The sequence below is a fragment of the Apteryx mantelli genome, chromosome 3 (genome assembly GCF_036417845.1).
Source record: "Apteryx mantelli isolate bAptMan1 chromosome 3, bAptMan1.hap1, whole genome shotgun sequence".
NCBI lineage: Eukaryota > Metazoa > Chordata > Aves > Apterygiformes > Apterygidae > Apteryx > Apteryx mantelli.
In genome coordinates, this window is record NC_089980.1 from 118,159,934 (window position 1) to 118,181,757 (window position 21,824).

Genomic DNA, 21,824 nt, shown 5'->3' on the forward strand with positions numbered 1-21,824 from the left:
TAAAACCAGTAGTAAAATTCTTCCTTTCTGCAAATTGTCCACTTCTACTTTTTTAACCAAGCATGTCTGTTTCAAATGAAGCTGCAGCCACTTCTCTTCCAAAGTGAGCTGACAACTGGTTCAAAAAGGCATAGCGTAGTAATGCAGCCACTCGAACAATTCAAGAAATGCATTTAACTCATAATTCTGCTTATGAGTTGTTCACAAGCAAGTCAACAAATCCATAAAAATCATGGCCTTTAGTACAGAAATTATTCAACATACAAGGCTACGGAATTTTTTGGCAGAGGTATGCAGTGAATTATATACCCAGAACTTTCTATCTATCTGATTTATTTATTAGTCAGTCAATCCACATAGCATTGCCTCTGTTTGTTGATTAAAACTTACCAGCACCTTTACTTACAATCAAATTCCCTTTTTCTGAAACAAATTTTCTTTCTTAATTAAATGCATCTTGGTTACTAATGGACATTCAGATGATCAGATTTTGGTCAAATACTTTTGAAACATAAACAATGGATATAAACACACAAATGATGTAGTATGACAAATGGCTCACAGTGAGCCTTATACAGCGGCTAACAAATGTGAGAGCAGGAGCCGGAGAGAAAGGAGCATCACACGCTATCACAGTGACATAGGTGCTTCCCAAGAAGGAGGGATTTCCGGCTCCCGGTTCCTCCTCTCAGAACTGGTAATTATTTTGGTACTAAGCAATCACTGGATAAAACTGAGAAAGAGTGATAGAAGTAGGTTTCCAGAACTCTGCTATTCCCCCTCTCACAAGCTGAATATTTGTTTGTGCTTTCTTTGGCCACATGATACTGTATTCCTTGTTGCATTTTGGCATAAATTTGACAGAAACAGCACACACAAAATACTACAGTTTGCAGAACATCAGCTCCTCCGCTTGGTAATACAATGCAAATTTCAAGGACAGGGAAGTAAAGAAGAGTGCTTAAGAACAAGCACTTTGTTTATCAACTGCTTCAAAAAATAGTGCTAAAACCATGCTAAATTCCTCAATGCTCAGAACGCCTGCATTTTAGCCACTTGCTTGCCACATACTATCTGATTCTTTCCTCAGTTGGTGATGAACCATGGAAGTCTACACTGCTGTCTTCAGTGTTATCAAAATTGTCAGCTATTGGAGTAAGAATAGGCACTGAACACTCCAATATCCCTCTATAAGCATCCGCTGGGAATACCTCTTTCAGATATCCAGTTGTTCAGATATCCAGCTTGGATGGTCATTCATAATAACCTGCTCAGGGTAGCAATGATGAACTGCAGCCTTGAATTGCTCAGGATACTCAACATTTTGCTAATGCAGTCATGCCTTCAATAGTGACAGTGAAATTAGTATCAGTTTGCCTTAGCAGGTCTTTGACTTTGGTGGTGGGGTGCCCTGGCAAGGTATGCCTGCACTTGAATAAGGCGGTCAGGAGCAGGGAGCGATGTTTCAGCAAACTTCCTTACCATCGCTCTCACCTGCTGCTCACCCAGGCTGCTGAAAAGCACGTGGCATTTATTTTAATCACCTATTCTCAGGGAACTTTTGCTTGGGTAAAGTTTCTGTTTGTTTTAAGTACAGCAGCAACTTGCTTTCATTTGAAAATGAAATTGATAATTTTACTGCCTCTTTTCATTTCACTACTGCTGTATGTATAGTCACAGCTTCTTACCCTACTCAATGAACTGAGAAAAATATTGGGACAGCAGGTTACAGAGGTACTCAATGAAGATTTATAAGAGCAAGGAAGTTTGTCTTTTGAAGGAAAAAAATGTATCTACCTGTGGCATTTCAGTGATTTATCATTGTATATTTTAGGCAACCTCTGGCACATTATTGTGCTCTGATGGATAGTCAAGCTGCTATTCCCTGTAATCTGCCCTTACTCAAGAGGTTTTACACATAAAAAAGAAGTGGCAAGTGGAGAGTAGACTGAAATAGGGGCTTAATGTTGATTTTCAGTGTACTAACGTTCTTCTTACCCCTTCTCCTAAACTGGGGGATACTGGCGCCTAAATGACAGTGTCCTCACCAATACAGGCTGCAGTTTCCTTGGGACCTCTGGAATTTTTACCTTGTTTTATATGTGACATCCAAGTCAGAAGCTTCTAAGCGGTATTCCCTAGAAAACCAGGGTTACTTCACCACAGCTTCACTCTTTTCCCAGAACAAAAAATTAAATGGAGTGTTTATTTTTGTAGTAAAATATTAAGTATAAAGAAGTTCAGAAAGCAATTAAATTATAAAGAAGGGCCTTTTATTCTGATGACTATTGCAAATATTAACACATGAAAACTAAAACTGGAGCGTCTGCAAGTTTTGGAGCTTATTTTAAGACAATCTGACTTCAATAGCTGTGTGAATGTTTTGGTGTAGACAGAGGAATGTTTGTAATGTCTGAATAGGTCATATCAACATTCCTTGAAAATGTAATTTTACTCTTTCATCCACTTCTCTTTAACAAACCTTTAACCTTGACATCTATGTGGCTGAGTAAAATAATTTATTTATTGTTTTCATGGTAACAGTGTTCAGTTTCCATTCTGCAAGCAAAATATCGTGTGTGTGTGTGTGTGTGTGCGTGCGTGCGTGCGTGCGCACATGTGAATGCAAACATATGCATGAAAACAGAAAGAAATACAGACAAGCCTATAAATTGATACCTTCCTAAATCAGCAGTCCATGTGTGTTTTCATGAATGAAGATTTTATTTAGACTCTGTGCACAAATTGAAATTTTCCTATTTTCAGCTAAGTCAAATCTTAAAGAAACTGTGTGGGCCTATCTAATCTAATAACCCAAAATCATGAGTTTGACTTAAAATCATGGTACTTTATCAAAACATATTTTTCTTTTGACTTACAACTTTCTTTAAAGACTATCTTGTTTATATTTTCAATTTTTTTATTAAATCTTAAGGGCTGGATATTTGCAAATAATTGGCTTACTCCAAAATACAGGATTTAATGTAATCCAGAAAAAATAAGAACTGTCATCACTTAAATAGCTACTTGACAGTCAACATCCATTTGTTGTATTTCAAGAATGGCAAAAAAAAGATTATACAGGATCAGGACTGCAGAGAAACTGAAAATTACAGACAGAAGAAATGGAAAAATGAATATAAGCTTTTCACTAACAGGACACAGAATAAGGCATCAACTCCTATAAAAGACATAGTTTCATTAAGCTGTTAAAACTGATTGTGCCTTGAAAACAAATTTATTAGTTGAAATTAATTTTGCAGACTATCACAAATTGTCCTAGCTCAAATTACATATAAAACAATTATTTAATTTCTTCCTAATGCTCTCCCAAATCATACCCACTAACTTTCAGTACAGCAACACCATAGAAGAGTATAATTTTGTGAAGTGTACTCAGTAAATCCAAACTGAACTAAACATTAATAGTTCCTTAGCTATCTGATGCTGTCCAGTTTTCACTCAATTACATAAATCATTTGTCTGAAAACAGTGTTAAGACAAGCTTCTCAGGAAGGTATATATTGTGTGCATGGCTTATTATATATAATTGACAAAGATATTTAAATTAAAAAGTACATTTTATAGATAAATAGAAACATTCTGAAAATTAAGTACTTTCTCCTTATCTCTGTCAGTCATCTCCCATATATATCCCTTATACATTATAATACAACTATGCCATTCATTTTTATTTACACTAACTTGCATCTCCACTTCTTAATTGCCAGTTATGCACCGTATTTACAAAAGAACAGCATAAAGAACCATTCAAGAAAAGTTGGACGTGCTAACACGTTTGTAGTTAGAGCAAGACTACTAACCATGCTAGCAGCTACCCACCACTTCTTCATGGCAGCAAAACTTTAGTATCTCCAACCTTCCTTAATTCTCTTAGCATATTTACATAAACAACCAATTCCATATTCACACCTCATTCTTCAGCAAAAACATGCCTACAAAACATTTTTGGTGCATTAGAATTGTCTGTGACCTCTGTAAAGCACAATTGCAAAGGGGATAAGCTGAGATGTTTTTCCGGAGTATCAAGCCAGTATTTGCTGCTTCCTTTGACTTCCCAGCTCTCAGTGCCTGGGGCAACTGGTCTCCAGGCAGGTTGCAGCTCACCTATGTGGCTTTGCTTTTCCTTGACTATCTTTAAGGTTAGACAGAAAGACTCACACCTGTCAGTGTCAGCACACTCTGCGTGCTGACCTGCACACAGGTTTGTGTGGTCATGCTGGCTTGTGGCCTGGACCCACATTCTCTCGTATTTCACACTGCCAGCATGTTGTCACACACTTTTGTTCAGGCAGGGAGTGAGATAAACAGCTTTTTCATGCACAGGATGGGCTGGGACAGATTGCCTTGAGTACAAATTCCATCCCTTCAGGAGAAAGGACACTGACTACTTTCTTAGTAAACTCAAAGCCTCAGGGTATGGGGGAAAAAAAATCAGGCACAGCCAAAGGTCTCTGAACACAGCTGGAGGAAAACTGAAACCCTGCAACTGCTCAGAGCAAACTGCCCCTCTTGTCCGTATCTCCCCGTCTTCCATGGGACTCTGGCATGTGGAAAGAGGAACAAGTATACAGAGGTGTTATGCAGCATTTGGTTGTGATAATATGCAGCTTTAAGGAGAAGACAGATATTTTTGGATATGGGATGCTGGGGAGAGAGGAGTTCATGCTAGCGTGAAATACAATGGTGGGCAGTGTTTAAAAGGGGGACCAACTGTGTAAGGAGTTACTGCCGAGTAGAAGACAATACACATCTTTCTTCTTAACTATTGTGCTGCTTTTACAGAAGCTTTTGCAAAAAATGATCCTGCTAATCAGTGAAATTTAATTATAAAAATTTAAAATTAACTTTAGAAAAAGTCTGGCCAGTTCTACTCACTCTTTTTTGTTATGTATTTATATGTTATATATTTGTATGGTAGCTTCTCACGCTTGCATGACAAGACAGAGGCTTCAAAAGAGAGTAGAGGTGCCTTTTCAAATTACATTTAGATAAGAAAACAACAGGGTATGTATGTGAACCACAGTGATCTTGTGAAGTACACTGATGGGAAAAGCTAAGAGCTTTCACCTTTTTTTCCCCTTGGGGAAAAAAAAAATACATCTACTAATAGATTAGTGTGTCAGGGATCAGATCGCCTCTCTTCTTCTCAGTATTAGCCTCAGTGTTTTCAGTATAGGTCTACAAGAAGATTCTCCAAAGCTGATGGCCATAGATTCTGGGCCACAGCTAGAAACTTGGAAGCTGGAAACACCTGGGTGGAGGCCATAGATCAACCAAAGAGCAAAAATTCAAGGGACTGTTTGGGGGTGGGGACTTTCCTGCTAAAAGATGGACTGACCTTGGGTTATTCTGTGCCAAGACTAAGAAGAAGCATATGGTGGGAGGTCAGCCCTCTCATGTTTTTGAGAGGGCCTTGCTCCGGAGGAAGGCCACGTGTGGCCGTGGCTCCCGACTTCGACTCCCAGACGCCTGGGATGGCCCGCAGGCAACCTCGGGGCCCGCAGCGTAGCCTGTGGGTACCTGCCTGCTCCCGCAGCCAGGGCCCCGCCGCAGCGCAGCTGCAGCCTCCAAGCGCCAAATGCCTGTTTTCGTCGAGCAGAAGTTCCCACTGCCCAGCAGGCTTCTCCAGTCCGGCCTGGGGGGCGGCCGCCAAAGCAACCCTTGCTCGGGGCGCTCCGTGCGGCGGGCACGGGCGGCGGCGGCGCGGGCGGCGGCGCGGGCAGCCCGGGGAGCGGCGGGGGCGGCCGAGCCGAGCCGAGCCGAGCCGAACCGAACCGAGCGGAGCGGAGCGGAGCCCGGCTGGGGAGGGGCGCGGCAGCGCTCCTGGCAGCACCCGGAGCCCGGCTGTCGGGATGAGACCGCAGAGGGGAGGGGAGCGAGAGCGGCGGCGCCTTCCCCCAGGAGAAGAGCGAAGTTAAATAGCGAGCGCGACTCCGCTGCCGTCCTCTCCCCTCCCCGGCTCGGAGCCTCCGGCAAGCCGCCCCCCGCCGTGCCGCTGCTGCCCCGCGGGGCAGAGCGCGGAGCCGCGCGCGGAGCGGTGCGCGGGCGGGCAGCCCCGCGCCGCCGGCAGCGCCTGCCCCCGCGGAGCCGGGACGCCGCCGCTCGGGGGCTGGGATTAAATGCCTGAGCCAGTGCGACCGGCTGAGCCGCCCGTTCCGCGAGGACCAACCCCGCTGCAGGGGAGGAGATGAGCGTGGCGGGGAAGCAGCCTCCTCCCGCACAGCTCGAGCGCCCGGGCAGCCTCCTCGTCCCCACCTGGGCAAGTACCCCGCGCTGCGGGCCGCGCCGCCGCAGCCCGTCCCGGGACCGACTCCTGCGGCCGGGCCGGGCCGGGCCGGGCGCCCCAGCGGCGCTGCCCGCAGGGAGGTGCCTGTGTGAGGGCGGGCGGGAGGCGCCGGGCGTGGGAGCCCCCCGCCGGGAGACCGCCCGCGCGGGCCGGGGCCGGGGCTCCGGCGAGGATGGGGCCGGTGCCGGGGCTGCGGCGGGGAGTCGGCAGCCGGGGCCGGCGGGGCCGTCGCGGGAGCCAGGGCGGCGGCGTCGCGGCTGGCCGCCCCGGGGGCCGCGCGCTGGCGGCCGCGGAGCTGCCGCCGCCGCCGCCCGCCGCCCGGCGGGGGTCCCGGGCTGGCGGGAAAGCGGGAGCCCCGCGGCAGGCCCGCAGCGGCAAGGGCGCTGAGCCGGGGCCGGGCGCCGCGTGGGGCGGGGGCGGGCCGGGGCCGGTGGCTCCGGCGCGGGGCGAGCGCCTGCGGCCGCCGGCAGTGTCCCGGCGCCGGGGGGGGGGGGGGAGGAGGAGGAGGAAGAGGAAGAGGAAGAGGTGGTGGTGGTGGTGGTGTGCGGGGGGAAGCAGCGTCGCCTTTGCAAGGGATGCTGCAGCTCTGCATCCCCGTGGGGATTTACACTTGGGGAAGAGTTGCTGAATAATGGCAGGGCGCACGTGCTGTTTGGGGACCACGCGCACCGCGCTTCAGGATAAGTTTTACTGTTAGGTTGTGCAACATTAGACTTATCAGTGCTCATCCTAGGGATAATATGAAATCACGCTGTCTCTAACGCAGCTGAAATTCCATTCTGACGAACATGCGATGTGATATTTCAACGTATTCAACATCTTACATGCTTTAAAAGAAATGGCTAAATGAGGGAGTTGGAAAATACTTGCTACTTTTCATGACAGCATATTTGAAAATTTATTTATAAATGATGCCCTCTGATGGTTGTTCTCAACTGTCCCCAATTTATTAAATTAACGCAATCTAGTATGCCCTTGGTTTGTGTACCTTTTAGAATAATTACAGTCTTTGTGGTTTAAGGTGCCACTATTCTTAAGATATAAAATAACTTAATTTTGGTAAGGTATAATTGCAGTCTTCTTCAGTCTAAAAACTTATTCATTGCATTTATTATAAAATATTTTATTGGTGCTAAAGTAAACATCCCATTTTTTTCCCTGTCTAGTTATTGGAGCTGACTATTTCTATGATTATAGCTTTGGAATTTTTAAAGGAAAACTGTTATCCTCCTAACATTTTATCTGTAGCATTATTTAGAAGGCATCTCCTTTTGAACTACATAAAGGATGACTTAAAGATGTTCCTCTGACAGTAGATTCATAACGTGTGTGAGCTTCTATAATCTTAACATTGAGAGTAAATATTTGGCAAGATAAAAGTGTAGACACAAAAGATGTAGAGGATACCTGAAATGATAAGCATGCACAACAACTGCCCTCAAATCTTTGGAAACAAACTGTTGCCTTGTTCTTGGAGGCTTTTAAATTTATATGATTGTATATAGACTATATATAGTGTATATTTGCATCTTTGTTTTGACTGTTCGTGAAGAGACAAAAACATTGACCTTTTGGTTTTTAAAATTTTTATAATTCAAAAGTGAATAATAGAATTAAACCTAGTGTAGACTCTTCTGTGTTTTAAGGCTGTTCCGCAGCTTTTAATTTGTAAGCCTTGTTCCTGGACTGTGAAAATAATCTGTGCAGCAATTACCTAAAATTTTAGCAGCTGAGTAGGTTGCGTAGCAGTTTAGAATATTTCAGTGTTAAAGGTGAAGATTAATCACTATCATTAGGTGAAAATTATGACTAGTATTCTTGTAGTTGTGTTAAAAGTATACATTTAAGGCCAATACCACATCGTGTTCCTATTGATACTAGACTTCTGCCTCAGATACTAGTTGGAGCAGAACTGGACCCTTAATGAATGTCTAGCTATCCTTTTGGACAAGAATGTTAGGAACCAAAGGCTTGTGACCATACGGTTTACATGGACCCTAAATGGAGAATAGTGCTGTGAGTCAAAAGCTTTAACAAGCTGTCTGCTTTAAATAAAGAACAACCTAGCCTCACTTTCCAGAGTATTTTAAGTAGGGCTACATGGTTAAAAAAATGCATATATGTAATCTTTTTTTTAAAAAAAAAAAAGTCATGTAGACTTTTAAGTTCAACAGGGACATCTTATGGCAGATATTTATTTAGGTGCATTCATAAGTGTCTGGCTTCCTGGGCTTCTCAACTTCTGCACAGAAGTATGCTCATAACATCTTAAAAAATAAGGCTGTGTTTTATGAATAAGTGTGATACGTGCTTGACTTACAAGTTCTTTAATTACCTAACACTGTAGGAATCTGTGTCTGCTTACCTTGCTAAAATTAAATGTGTATTTTAATATCATAGAGTATTGACTATGGCTCTGCAAATTTTTCTCAGAAATAAGATAGAGCCATATTAACACTAGTTACCATTTAACTAGTAAATATTGCATGCTGACTCCAATTCATTGCTTGGGATTCTGGTAGCTAGGCAGTCTTAATACTCAAAGGTACATGTATTTTTTTCTTCCTCTCTCTTCAGAAGAATGACAATTAAATACTACTTCTTGAAAAGTAACTCAGTATACTTTCAAATTTAAGTTGGCATGATAGATTTGAATGTGTTTTATATTCTTGTATTTTTAATACAAAAAGTCCTTTTAAGGATGTTTCTTATAGTAGACCTACAAACTTCTTGAAGTTTAGTTTAGTTGTTTATATTCTGTTCTATAGAACTGAAGTTTCAGTCAGACCTTGTCTCTAGTATTTTGCCAGTATCTTCTTAGTGTAATTTCTGATACTTGTTTCGTTCTGGATCAGACACATGTTGTTACTGGGCTCATTTCAGAAAGCAGCCTGTGTTTCTTGTATCTGTTGTAAACTTTCATTCCAGATTTTTTGTACTATTCTTCCCCTCCTTGTCTACCAGAAATATTCAGGAAGTCAAATCCTGTAGGGGATTGCTACCTGCTATGTCAGCATGCATGCACCATGATTTTACATGAATTTTATAATCTCATTGATTTAGGATGCATTAGATACTGTGGTTTTCATTGTGTTGCTGGAAGTATGAATGATAACCTTACAGCCAATCTTATTGTTGATATGCCAGTTTTTTAGGGTGAAGAAATAAAGCGATAGCTCATTGTTATGTAGAACTAAACCTTTGTCACTATTTTTTTAGAATAGTGGCAATTCTCTTGAAACTGTTTTGTGTGTTATACATGACAACTAGTAGACCCAGTTTTCTATTAGCTTTCCCTGACTGTGTGTGGAAGTTATCGGAGACTACAGACTTTTTATTCAGCAGAAACCCAACGGAAGAAGGCTACTTTTTTATATGGTGCTCTATTTTAGAGTTACCCAAACTGTGGTCTGAATTAGAAGCGAAAATGTAGCACATGCAGATTTTCTGTTCCATTCCTCCTGTTTTGTCACTATGTCTCTGTAATTTAGACATTTGGATGGGGATGCAAATATGAATATATAATTATATATTATATATATGTTTTAAAGCAAGGCCTGGGGAATTGATGTTTTGTCAAAATATGGCACCCAGCAATAAAGAAACTTCCTGACAGTGAACACTAGGTGTCATGTTACCACAAACATCGGTATCTTGCCTTTCCCCGTCCATATTTACATAGTCAAAATTTAATCTTGCCATTTTTTTTAAAGATGCCCACCATTAATATTCCATGCCAGTACTTTCATAGCCTTAGACTGCACTCAGTCATACTGTATGTGCACTATAAGAAGCACTGCTACCTTCAACTTTCCTATGTTTTTTACTAAAACTTATATCAACACTATTGACTTAAATGACACTGATTTTGAGATTATTTCCAAGATCTGTCTACACTTCAATACAAATAAATAGGGTATACTTATTTAATTATAGCTTTTCCTCCAAATGCTAATTTTCTGTTGAAACCTTTTGGTGGCCAAAATCTGACTTCAGAAATTTTTGTCTTGATGTGAACAGAAACCAGATGGTGCAGCTTTATGATAGGGAGCGGGGTGTCCATGTATTCCATTGTGTAAAACCTAATAATTGCTTTCTAGTGCGAGTTTTGTTGACTTCTCACAAAGTCTGGAAACATGTTTTTTTTCCTAAAAATCTGGGAAACTAATAGTTTCAAGATCCTATTGAAGACATTCACCACTCACTAATCATCAGAATACGCAAATATATTCACATTTCTTCACTCAGCTTCCCTCTCCTCAAAAATAAAATCAGAATCCTTCATTTACCTATACATATCTCCATGAAAACAGTTATCAAAGTGATAAAAATCATATTCAAGGTTATGGCTTTAATATCTCAATGGAAATAAGACTTTTGCCCACCTACTGCTCTAAAAACAGTGTCTGATGTCAGAAAAAGAACAGCGTTGGTATTCTCTTTACACTTCAGATTTGTGTTTTATATTGTAAGCACCTTTTTTTTTATGTTTCAAAGATGTTATGTGATGAATATAAATAGAAGTACTTTCACTTGGGAGTGCAGGGACAGTCAAGCATAGAAATGGTAGCAGAGCTCAGCAGAAGGAACAATGCATGACCATGTTCCTACAACATTGACACCTAATGTTGCTTGTCAGTGGCATCATGATAATAAGGACAGTGTACAAAAATCAGACTCATTCAGGCTGGAAGAGGCCTTGGGAGGTCAGTGAGTCTAAGCTTCTGAAAGTGGTGGTGGTGTTGAATTCAGCCTAGGTTGCCCAGAGCTTTTCCCATTGGGTCTTGAAAACCTCCAAGGATGGGGACTGCACAACCTTTTGGGGCAACATGCTCCACTGTTTAACCATCCTTGTAGTGAACTGGGGAGCTGCTGTTAGCCCCCCCGCAAAACTGTCTCTTGTCCAGGTTGAACAAGCCAGCTCCCTCAGCCTCTCCTCGCAGGGCAGGTGCTCCAGCCCCCTGTCTATTTTGGTGGCCATCCATTTGACCAGCTCCGGTTTGCCAATGTATTTCTGGTACTGGGGGGCCCAAACCTGAATGGTGTATTCTGAGTGTGGTCTAATGGGTGCCAAGTAAGGGAAGTGATTATTATTGTTATACCGCTTAGGCTTCTGTTGCTATAGCGCAGGATGCTGTTAGCCTTGATGGCTGCCAGGGTGCACTGCCAACTCATGTTCAGCCTGCTGTCCACCGGGACCCCCAGGTGCTTTCCAGCATTATAACTTTATTTTCTGATGTTTCTGAGTGAAATTCTAAGCAATGTAGGTTTTCAAAAGCAGATAGCTAACAAAAATGCCTAGTTATGAATGAATGCATAACTCAAGGGGAATTTAGCAGATTATTGTACTTGCTTTTTTTGTTTGCAGTTTCATTTACTTTTTTTTCTTGCCAAAAACAAAGGCTGATGTTGATCTTGATCCGAAGTTAAGATTCATTTACTGTAAAAACTGTATCCATGTTGAAGTAAAATACCTAGAATGGTTTCAGTGGATTTATTCATCCATCATATTATTTACAAAACTGGCAATTAAGAATAACTGAGGTCCCAGCTTGTACTTTATTATGGACACACTCATTTAATCCAGGTATGATCTGATTTTTTTTTTTTTTGGACTGTTTTCTTTAGAAAAGGCAAGCTGACTCTCTTGGTTTGAATTCCTCTGTACCTAGTTGTTCTAAACTTTCTATGTGAAGAACGGTGTGACTTGTCAGTGAAAGCTGTCATGCTAGAATCCTTCTGCCACTCTTTATTGATGTATATCAGCAGGCAGATTTCTGTAATGAGATTTGCAAACTCTCTAAAGGATATAACCTTGAAAAGCTGGAACCCTTTAGCACAATTTAATCAATATTATCTCATTTATCATCTCCTTGTGATGTTCAGATTGTAGTAAGGACAAAATGCATTTCTAGTATTTCGAGAAGTTTTGGGCAGAAAAATCAATGCAAAAACTCAGTTGTTTTGTACCATGTGTGAAGAGGCATAGTACATGCTCACACCATATATGATGCCTTAAAACCAATAGTCATATAATGCTTCCCTTTACCTTGATCAACCTACACTATTGGATATGTCTGTTGTTTTGGGATTTTTGCCTTTGCACAGTTTATATGAGACTTCTAAGTCATCAGATGCATGGAAACTGAGGAGAAATTTTCCATGTGAACAGATGCATCCTATTTAATGCAGTCTGCTATGTAAAGGACATCCAGAATAGCTTTTGTTCATAGGCAGTTGTCATCAGCACTCTACACATACTTCTCAGAGTTTGGGCAGCTGGGTCTCATAGCACTTCTTTGATTAAAAGTAGTACAGACTTCCCCATTTTACTAATGTAGAGCTGTAGCAGAGAGGGGTTAGTTAACTTGCTCAGGACCACAGAAGCAGTCTTATCCAAACAGAGATGGAATCAAAGCCTTTTGGTGTTGGATCTTTATCTTCAGCACTTGAATATTCTTTCTTGTCACAGTATGGAATTTTGGTGATTGTACCTTTTCATGGGGGTTCCCTTTTTATGCCCAGTTTTGCAGGAGGGGTAACAGAACAAATAGACTTATTTTTCTCTAATTAGCTGAAGTTCAAATGGGGTTCGAAGAACCTCAGCCTGTATTTTGTGATGAACTGTATTCACATAGCCAGTGGAAAAACAGTGTGTTGGTTACGCTAGGTGTGCTGGTGGATAGTGCTCCCTCAGTGCTATTATTCTGATTCATACTATTAATAGTTGTTAACATCTACCTGTAAACTGAGCAATTTACAGATAGTAGTACCCTGAGTTTCAGAGTAGGCTGTAAAGGGGGTGAGCATTATTGTTCCTACTTTATCAGTGAAGAAGCTGAATACAAGAGGTTTTTGGTTTTTGTTTTTAATTTGGACTGAATAAATTGTTTTTCAATAGTTTTGTTTTCCTGTATTCAGGAAATATAACAAACAAAAACATTACTCCTAGGGATGAAAGTTCCCTGAAGATTACATGGAGAATGTTTTTCAGTATAAAGGTTTTCTTCCATATCTCAACTAGATTTTTTTTGGGGGGGGGAGGGGGGCTTGAGTAAATTGTGCACTATCCTGTCCTCTCCAATAATGGAATAATGGATCCTGACTTATTTGAAAAATACTTGTTCATTTAACTTAATCACCAAAAATATGGATATATTTTGTATAATATAGCTTCTATACTATATAATGTAAAAAATGCAGAAGAATGAGCATGCACATTCAAAAACAACTTATATAACATGAGAGGTAGTCATGAATATTTATTTTTTATCCAGCTATAGAAGCTGTCTTCTTCTGTTTTAAATGTATGTAAGATGATTAAGTTTATTTGAGGAAAATGTGAGAAGAACTGATCTCATGTTGGATGTCATGAGGACGTATTCATAACTGGAAACTATTCATCACAAGCATTTTTGCCATCTCCCCTCTGCCTAAAGGCTGTTCAATCAACAGGCAAAGAGATATATTTTTCATTTGTTTCATTGGCTGTAACTAAAACCCAGGTGGTTCAAGGAAATTCATAGGCACATTTCTTTCCATACAAATCCCATTTAACACTACTAAGTCATGTTTTAGAAAGGCTTAAGGAATTACTCGTAAGTGTGGTTGTGTTAATAAAATGCAAGTTTCTTCTGTCCTAATAAAATATTCTACTCTCTTCAAATAGAAATTATAATCTAATTTTCTATGGTAAGTCTTTTCCCCTGTTTTTGTCAATATATCCTGTTGTTTTATGCAGCTTTTCAATAAATGTAGCATTTAGATGTTCTTCTGCCACCCTTCATGAGCCATGACTGAACAGCATTATAACGACATACAGTAAGCCATGATATGTGCTCATTTTTAGAATACAGTTAAAGCATAAATAAACATATATTGACAGTTCAGTCTGACAGTCTTGTTTAGTGATGTAGCTGCTGCTTTTTATAAAATCTGTTCTGTTTATAGTTTTGAACTGTCAGTGTATTCATCAGTTGCGTCAACACACTCTTTTATACAACTATTTATTATAATTTTCATTTAAAAGATGAATTAATTACTAAAACATCTGGTGCATCATATGGCGCATATACTGGAGGTGTGATAAACAGAATAGTCTGTTTTAAGTAATAAGACAAAAATGACATTACATAAAAGTGATTAGACTTTTTAGTGCGCTTTGAAGAGCTACTCTACAGTACTAAAATCACCAAATCTGTTATTTGGGGTTTAATGATCATTAAAGGAACCTTTGGTTCTGCTGGAACAAATATGCATGCCTGTGTGTATCTGTACTTTTAATATGTCAAAAATGAAAAAACAAACAAACTTTTTTTTAATATACTGTTTTCTTACAAGAACTTTATTGTATATGAGCTAATTATATAATACCTCTGCCAAATGCTTACCACAAAGTTACTTCTGTGAGTATTTCCATTTACAGTTTGTAAGGCAAGGAATTTTTACTCTTACTGTATATAAAAATTATTTCCTTCAAGGTTGTCATACTTTAAATGCACACCATCTCAGTCTTCAGATAACCTATTATAACCTATTACCTATATAGGTAATAGATATTATTTGACCCACCGTATCTAACTTCACATAAACCTACATTTTTCTTGATATACCTAAGATAAACTCCATGTTCATTTTACATTAGAAAATTACTGAGATCTACCATAGCCAAAATTACCCACTGACACCAATTTAAGGTCGAATTACTTATTTATCATATAGTGTCCTCTCTAAGGGAAGGATGACAGAAATTTAATATGGAGCAAAGTATTTATTCTTTAGAGTTATACATCTTTGTTCCCAGTCAAGTGAAACCAGATACACATCATCCTTTTACTTAAGAAGTTTCAAAAGTTGAGGCTTAAACCTATCTGGTATACCTTCCATTTTCAGTTTTTAATTTCTTCAGAGAAGTTAGACTTCCAGAAGTTTAATAGCTGTTTTTTTTTTTTTCCTGTTAAATGGAGCATTAATAAAAACATGGCACCATCACAACTTAATTTAAGCAGTCAAGGCTGGAGATGGGGATAGGTGGGATGGGTTGGTCTCAAAGAACTTTCAAAAGCAAGATAATCGTTTCAGGAACAATACTGATTCCAGCAAGAAGGAAGTCTTAGCTTTGAAGTAATTAAGTACTCTTGGGGATCAGTGGCTTAAAATGGGAGGTGCTCCAGGAAGTGAGTCTGAAGTCTGAATTGGCAAAGTATTATGACAACTGTCTACTGAGGAGAATTAATGAAATGAAACAGTTTGGAGTTGATTTATACACAGAACCCCAAGGAGCTCTCTCTTGATTATGTAAACCCTAGCTTGGAAGAATGCTTCCTTTTCCTGTCTTTTACTACCAGTGATTGAACTAAGAAAACAAAAATTAGCTTTGCAATGATTTTCAAGAGTAAACTTGTGGCAGTTGGGACCATCTGTGATGAATACCCTCCAGAATATGTCCTTCAGATGTCAGGAGAGAGAATAGAATGTCTAGTTTTGTATGGACTCCAAGTCAGGAAAAAAAATCATGATTAATAAACAGACTTGGTTTTGATTTTTATCACCTGTTCATTTTTTAGTTTATTGTATGACTAGTTTGGAGTGGAGAAAACGGGGCAAGCAAACTACTTATATACCCCTCTGCTTCTGTTCTTCCCTGCTCTCTGCTGCTTTCTTCTTTTTAGTCTTTCCCTCACCTCCTCAAAAAAAAAAAAAGTTTCAGGGTTTCTCATTAACTGAACATTGACGTTGTTCAGCTGTTCAAAATGAACAGAGGAGAAACATACTTTCTGAAGAACATAAACACTGCAGAAGGAAAGACTTCAGGCTAGTTATTAAAGGGAGTGGAGCTGACAGAAGGGGTGAGAATCCATATTTTAGCCTCTGCTAGCTCTGTCTCTTCTCCAACTTCCATCAGTTTGACAGACTTTTGTAAATGTCAGTAAGGTTAACTTAATGTCTATGGGCTGAAGGTTTCATATCTAAATATAATTAAATGTAGTAAACCTGCTTGAGTTGACTCTCTAATTCTCATAATTCTAGTGTCATTTTAATTTGACCAGGGTCAATCTAATTCTGTTCCACAAAAACATCTTGCTTCATCAATTTATGGCAGAAAATGAAGACTTTATCTTTTAAAATTTATAAAGTTTCCCTTCTGTTAGTCCAATGTATGATTCACTGCCGAGTGCCACAAAAAAGTGCAAAGAGTGCTTCATGGATAATTTTTAAGCAATTAGTGTTAGTGATGTCTGCTCTGGGAGAACTATAAAAATATTTTTAGATTTTGAAAATTAGCTGCAGACTATGCAGCTCTACATAAGTTACGACTTAGCCAAGCATATCTAGCAGCAGTAAAATAAATAAAAATAAAACAAACTCACTAATCTCTTGCTATGGTGTGAGATGAATATAGTGTAGTTGTATAAATTCCTTTTGGTAGGAACTTATAAGTGGTAAGAAGTGAACTCTTTTGCAGAACATCATTATTTTACAATTATTTCTGTAAAACCTTGGCAATAGTCTCTATTTCAGTCAAGCGAATATTATCAAAATAAATCAAAAAATTCTTGTCCTAGGGAGAAGGGACCGATTCCATTTAAATTATGTAATCAAAACATTCTCTATAATGAAAGATGAGGGAATATTATTTAGAGAAAGTGACAGTGTTTCTCTTATCTGGTTTGTCTGACTATAAACTCTGCTTTTACACGTATTGTTGATGTTTCTTTAGAAAGGCTTCTGCTCATTGAGACCTAATTCTCTATTTTATGTTTAATTGGATGTCTCTCAAAAGAACAATCCAAACAGTAGTCTATGTTCTCTATGTATAATCTGCAAGAAACATTAAAAAGTTTTCTTAAATATCATGGAAAATTGTTGTCTTAAACATTATCACACAGAATACAAATTTAAATATGCTAATTGGAAATAGCCATCTAAAAAGTCACTCATCAGCTTGCTTGATATTTACAGACCAAATGTCTTGTGGAACTAATTTCATATTCTACATGAAATTAAGGTACTTGCACTAATGAGCTCTTCAGATACTTTTAACGTGACATTGTTTCAGTTAACTGGGATGTAACACCTTGCCTTAGTTTTCCACAATTTTCTAATCTATGCACTGGTGTTACAGGATAACCTATGATTCAGAGATGTACCCGTAGCTTGAGGTGTGGGAGTTTTGCTGAATGTGGTCAAGTATCGACTATAGAAGCAGCATAATATTCCATTCAGATTGTACCCTTTTGAAAATAGACTTTGGTATCTTTACCTTCTGTAAGTAGGAATTGCTGGCTACCTACTACACTAACTGGGCCATGGCATGGCTTCAAGCACTGATATGCATTTGACCATACTGTCAAAGAGCTAGTATTTTGCTTAGCGTAGTACTGTCCTGGGCTAATTAGTATCTCAGACAATGTCCAGACTGTGACTTGGGAGTTTGTATAGACGGAGGACCATTCCCATGGACCCCATGATTGTGGCATCCATGTCCTTGAGGAAGGAGGGCAAGAGGGTTTAGATATGCTGATATGAGCTGTGCAGTGCTAGCTGTTTTATTTGCTAGTACAGATGTAACTGATTAGACTCATCTTCTCTGCTGTAGCTCTCCTGTTTGTCAGTGGTGTTAACCTGACGGGCTCAAAAGCGTTGGAAATTTGCTGACTTTTTTTATTCAGGGGAGTCTACTACCAGTGAGCTGAGTGAAGAACTGAAACCAAACTTTCTCCAGAACAAACGTTAATATACTGAATGGTGTAGCATGCAGAGCAAAGCATAAAACAGCAATGGAAAATATTCTGTTACAAATATTCTTACTTTGTCATAGGACATGTGCATTAGAATTTAAGTTTGGATTAAGAACATGATTTTAAAGTGAATCTCGCTATCATCCTTATTTACTGTCCTTCAGTTTGTGTTGCAAAGTGGTTTGGAGTGCACCAAAGGTGTGTCTACATTGGTAAGTAGTGCACCTGAATACGAGTAGGTCAGCAGAATAAGACAGGTCTCAGCCTTCACCCTGTACAAATTTCTGGGGGGCTTATTTCAGATTAGCTCTAGTCTGATCCTGTGGACTGAATGCCTATTAGTGACTCGGGCTCTTCGGGTGTGCCCTTTTAGTCTATCTCCAGCTTGGGTTCATTCATCTGAAAAGAATCCATTTTGCATGCTTTCAGACCACGTGACAATGCAAAACGAAGTGTGAGGAGTAGGGATGACTGGAGGCAGATTTGCTTCAAAAAGTGTAGTCCTGGCCCGAACAAATGTGCTAATGCAGAAGCATCCAGTCTGAATTTCTTTCAGGTAGAACCAAACTGAAAGGTGTTGCAGGAATGCACCGAATTAATTGCAGCCGCTAATGAGGGTTGAGTCCATGGGACCATACTATAGCAACTCTAACATAAAACCTCCCCAAAATGCCCATAGTATGAATGTTGGATCCTTGACAAAAACAGTTTTGCTCTACAGAGCTATTTGTCTTGCAATGCATTACTAGTCTGCGTGGACATAGCCTCAGCAAATTTCATTCTTCCAACTCTGATTAAAAGAGGCACCTTCTTCTTATCTGCTTTTTGTCTCCCCTTTTTTTACCCAATAGTGTACAATTGTATGTTGTATGTACAGTTTTTATCCAATAGCGTACAGTGTAGCTACTGGTTTCCTTTCCCACCTACATCTACACTGTCTCTTCTGCACCTCTTTCCACACCCCTCACTTCTCCTTAGAATCTCTAGGCTTTAAAATCAATAGTAGCACTGTAGATCAGGCTCCAGGAATAAATGTTGACAGCTCATTCTCTTCTTCCTCCTTTCCACTCCTTCCCAATTTTCTTATCTTTGAAAGAGTCTGATTTTGAGTATTATTCTCAGATGTGCTATAAGAAGTGTGAAGGAAAATATTCCCTCAATTAATGTAACTCTGAGAGGGCAGGCACATGACCTCTGCCTCTTGTTTTTCTGTTTTCCTTTATGGACTGCAGAATAATTGTTGTTACTAGGTTCTTTTAGAAGTGAGGCAAAGCAAATTGGTGAAGAGTATTCCAGGCAATATACATGGGTAGTCTTTGAGGCATGCAAAACACACTCTTTTTCCGAAGGGGAAATTATTATTCTTATCAATTCATCAGGAAAAGTTAGGAAATAAAGCATGGAGGAAGATTAGACTTTACAAAAAATTCCTTTTAAAAAGAATATTGCAGACCCTGTAATTCTGGTTTACAGCATCCTTGAACCAACAAAGCACCAACAAAGAAAACAACCTAACAGTAAGGTAGGGCTTTTTCTGCCCACAAAGAGCAATATATATCCTTTATAAATGTGACTGCAATTCCTAGTGCCCTAATGACTAAATTCTCAGTTATTCCCAGTTCCTGTTGCAGGCTGCCAGGTCTTGCTACTATTTTGACTATCAGTCTGCCAATAACTTTATTATAATGGTAGTGAAAGAAGTACATGACAAGAAGTTTTTTGATTATAGACCAGCTCAATGGAGGGAGAGAGGACTTTTTGATTTGGTCAAGTGTGACAAGAATTGGCATGTCTCACTTTCATGCATTACCTGTGTCTTTTTATAAACATTTATGGCTACACTGTCTCTTTTGATATTGTACTTTGGCTGGCATTTTGCTCTCCTTTTATTGCTCAGATACTGTGAGACTGCACTGCTGGTCAATATGGACACTGCCCCTGCCTGCCTCACTGCCACCCTGGGCTCCCTGCTCACCTTCCCTTGTGGAGCAGCCCACTCTTGCTGCTCCTTGGCACCTGGCAGTCCAAAGTTGATCAGGATCAGATGGAGCTTGAATAATCTGCAGTTCTTCACTCATTTGACTTGACTCTCTTCTTACTGCAATACAAGCCTACTGTTACTTTGTCTGGTCTCTGCAGTAAGATGGTCTCTGCAGTAGGATGTTTGCTCTTTGTAGCAGCTTTCTGTGCATTTGAAGACTGTTAACTTGAACTCTTTTGTTCCTCTGTAGTACAAGAAGCACCAATCATCTCCTGGCTCTGTCAATCATACATTTTCTTTGCTGCCCTATGACCTTCTTTAATTGACCCATATCTGTCTTTAAAATTGATTACAACATTCCAGCTGTGGCCTGGTCAGTTTGCTGAATTGAGCAGGGTTACTGTAAGTGTTAGTCATAAGGTACTTGTAATTATACATCCTGAAGCATGAAATAGGTGATTGACTCCAATTTCTTTTCTGAGGAATTGCTAGCAGTGTTTTTGTAGCTGTTTCTTTCTGATAGAATGTTGTTCTATGTGCTTAACCCTGTTACACTGTTGTTCTTTAGCATCCAGATTTCCAGCTGTTTTGAGAGCAAAATCCCTTAATATCATCACAGAGTGAACACTGTTCTGTGGACCCACCTTATTGTGGGTGCTACAGGTTCTCAATTAAATTTGTCATGAAGATGTTTAATTACTTAATTAACCATTAGTTCTTTTTTATAGCAGTGATATCGGTTTCAATATTTCAGTTGGGAGCTTCTTGTGTGATTTCTGTATAACATCTGATAAAGAGTATTCAGAACGAAGCACAACAACCAAGTCCACAGATCCAAACCACTCTTGCTTCCTTGGGTGAAGGGGTGTTTGGGAGGAATAGGATTATTAATTGATATTCAGTTTATTTAATGAATTGTGCTGGAGAATTATTCTGTTTAATTTTCTCTTTAATTTTCTGCATCAAAACAAACTGAGGAATTCTTGATTCAGGAATCAAAAACCTTTCAGGAATGGTATGTCATAAATATATGTAGAGCAGCATTGAGACACACATGTTTATGTATGTGTATATTTATATATTTTTTGCCTTTGCCAGGCTGAAGCTAAATTTCAGTTGGAGCTGGGAGAGTGAGCCTCTTTAAAAGTAAGATATTAGCAATATCTAGCTTGAGTGTGAGGCCATGATTCCCAGAGCTCATGTTCAAAGTTAGATTAGGTGACTCAGGGCTTTGACTAGTGAAGTTGTGAAATTTCCATCCATAGAGATGCACAAACTCATCTGAGCAATCTGTTCACATGCATTTTCACAGTGAAAGTGTTTTTCCTTCCGTCCCATTGTAATTCTAGTAGTTATTTCTAAAAAGAAGAAAATGAAGAAATAGAGGGAGATGAAGGCCATCTGTCAAAAGTTGAATCGCTTGATTCACCATTCGGTGTCTTCTCCTCTAAAGGAGAAGATCTGTAGAAGAGTACAGTTTTGAGGATTATGAAATGTTCATCAATCTCTCCCTTCTTGTCTAGAGGCTTTTCACTACTAAAATTATTTTTTGAAGGTGAATAAAGAAAGCCTCATATAGAGATATTTTCAGTATAGATTAAAAACCATTTTGGCCATGACATTTATCTTCTTGATGAAGGAAACTTTTGGATCTCAGTCATGTAAGGTATTTATCTTAATGCATCTTCATAAGTATAAACAAAGGCAATTATACTCTGCCTTGCTGTGACATATTTTGCATCATGCAGTTGCTTTTGTAATGGTGAATTCTGTAAGATCTGGCCATCTCTCC

General features: G+C 39.7%; 1 protein-coding gene across 1 annotated transcript in view; it reads left to right on the plus strand.

Moving 5' to 3' along the window:
• The first annotated feature begins 6,211 nt into the window (after positions 1–6,211).
• SNTG2 (syntrophin gamma 2) overlaps positions 6,212–21,824 on the plus strand; it is a 295,649-nt gene continuing 280,036 nt past the window's right edge. Inside the window, exon 1 of the mRNA XM_067294829.1 lies at positions 6,212–6,283. Coding sequence (XP_067150930.1) covers positions 6,212–6,283 — 72 coding nt within the window. The remainder of the gene's footprint in view (positions 6,284–21,824) is intronic.